Source organism: Alligator sinensis, unplaced genomic scaffold, assembly GCF_000455745.1.
Source record: "Alligator sinensis unplaced genomic scaffold, ASM45574v1 scaffold255_1, whole genome shotgun sequence".
Classification (NCBI taxonomy): domain Eukaryota; kingdom Metazoa; phylum Chordata; order Crocodylia; family Alligatoridae; genus Alligator; species Alligator sinensis.
Window position 1 is genome coordinate 1086451 of NW_005842270.1, and position 1559 is coordinate 1088009.

The window sequence follows — 1559 nt, forward strand, 5'->3', positions numbered from 1 at the left end:
CCTGCACAGGGGGGACTCAATTTATCCATGCTGAGCCCTGTGGCACGCACCCTCTCTTTTGGCTTTCTAGCCTGGCTCTAGCAGGGTCCCCACTCCCTCCATGCCTTGCCCTGCTGAGCCTGATACCCCTCTGCCCTGGGGATGGGTGGAAGCTGCTGGACTGTCCTCCCATTTGGGGGAGGGAAGGGAAGGGAAGTCGGCACAGCAACCCCGGGGGCACCATGGCACCCTGCAGCACCCCGCTGCCCCGCTGGGATCTCACGTGGGCTCTGCTTCCTGCAGCTGCTCAACTGCATCATGGACATGGTAGAGAAGACGCGGCGGTCGCTGACCGTGCTGCGTCGCTGCCAGGAGGCCGACCGCGAGGAGCTCAACCACTGGATCCGCCGCTACAGCGACGCCGAGGACATGAAGAAGGGCGCCAGCCCCGCCGCCCGCCCCCACAACAGCTCCTCCGCCCCCGAGCCACCCCAGTTAGGTATTGATGGCATGGACCTGCCGCTCCCCCATCATGTACCCGGGCATCGTCTCTGTTGGCAGCCTCTGGGTCTCGGGGAAGACAGTGGAGCGGGGTGTAGGGACAAGGGACCCAAGCTCCCGGTGCAGGGAAGGCCTGGGCAGCGCGTTCACAGCCTGTTCCTGCCCTGGGGATGGAGCTTGCTAGCACTTGTCTGGACTCTGCCATGCCTGGAGCATGTGGCATCATTCACCAATTTATCCTGCTCCCATCACAGCCACAGAGTCCGTACTGCATCCAGCGCACAGGGTCCTGGGATCAGGGCCCTGAGGTCCGGCAGCAATGCAGACCAGGCTATGCACTATTTGCAATAATGAAACGCTAATTAATATTCATATTTATGCAAATAGAAGGGATCATATCCTGGTCATGGGGTATTGGCTTGGTGCATCTGAGCGCAGCTGTTTGCCCGGGGGAAGCCGGAGCCCCAGGGATGCCCTGTCTGTCCTTTGGGTGCAGTTGTTCTCAGCGTCCAGCCGTAGCGAGGAGCGGGTCTGGTCTGACCGGCCCTGCTTCCTAACGTGCTCTCCCTGCCTGTCGCTTGCAGACGCTCACCGTGAGTTCGTGCCCAGGCCCCTCTCTGGTTACATGCCCGAGGAGATCTGGAGGAAAGCTGGTGAGTGCGTCACCGCGGGCTGTCCCCATCTCAACCCAGGCAGAGCACTGCTGAGAGCAAACCCTGCCCTGTGCAAAGGGCTAGTGTGAAAGGTGCATGCGTATGCATCTCCCAAAGCCAGGCCCCATAGGACCTCCTTACCAGCACCCCCATAGCCAGGCCGCCGGGTCCCCGTGGGCACCTGGCTGCGGGCTGTCCTACATGCCAGGTGCCGTGCTCTGTGCTCTTGCCTCCAGAAGAAGCCGTGAACGAGGTGAAGCGTCAGGCCATGTCCGAGCTCCAGAAGGCTGTGTCGGACGCCGAGCGCAAGGCCCACGAGCTCATCACCACCGAGCGGGCCAAGATGGAGCGGGCGCTGGCGGAGGCGAAGCGCCAGGCATCAGAGGACGCGCTCACCGTCATCAACCAGCAGGAAGACTCCAGTGA

General features: G+C 62.3%; 1 protein-coding gene across 11 annotated transcripts in view; it reads left to right on the forward strand.

The window, feature by feature from the left end:
* CBFA2T3 (CBFA2/RUNX1 translocation partner 3) overlaps positions 1 to 1559 on the forward strand; it is a 58032-nt gene that overhangs the window by 54537 nt on the left and 1936 nt on the right. For 9 of the 11 annotated variants that reach the window (XM_025209128.1, XM_025209131.1, XM_025209125.1 and 6 more), the window contains 3 exons: positions 283 to 478; positions 1065 to 1133; positions 1370 to 1558. In XM_025209128.1, coding sequence (XP_025064913.1) covers positions 283 to 478; positions 1065 to 1133; positions 1370 to 1558 — 454 coding nt within the window. The remainder of the gene's footprint in view (positions 1 to 282; positions 479 to 1064; positions 1134 to 1369; position 1559) is intronic. The other 2 variants (XM_025209127.1, XM_025209136.1) reach the window with 1 other exon arrangement.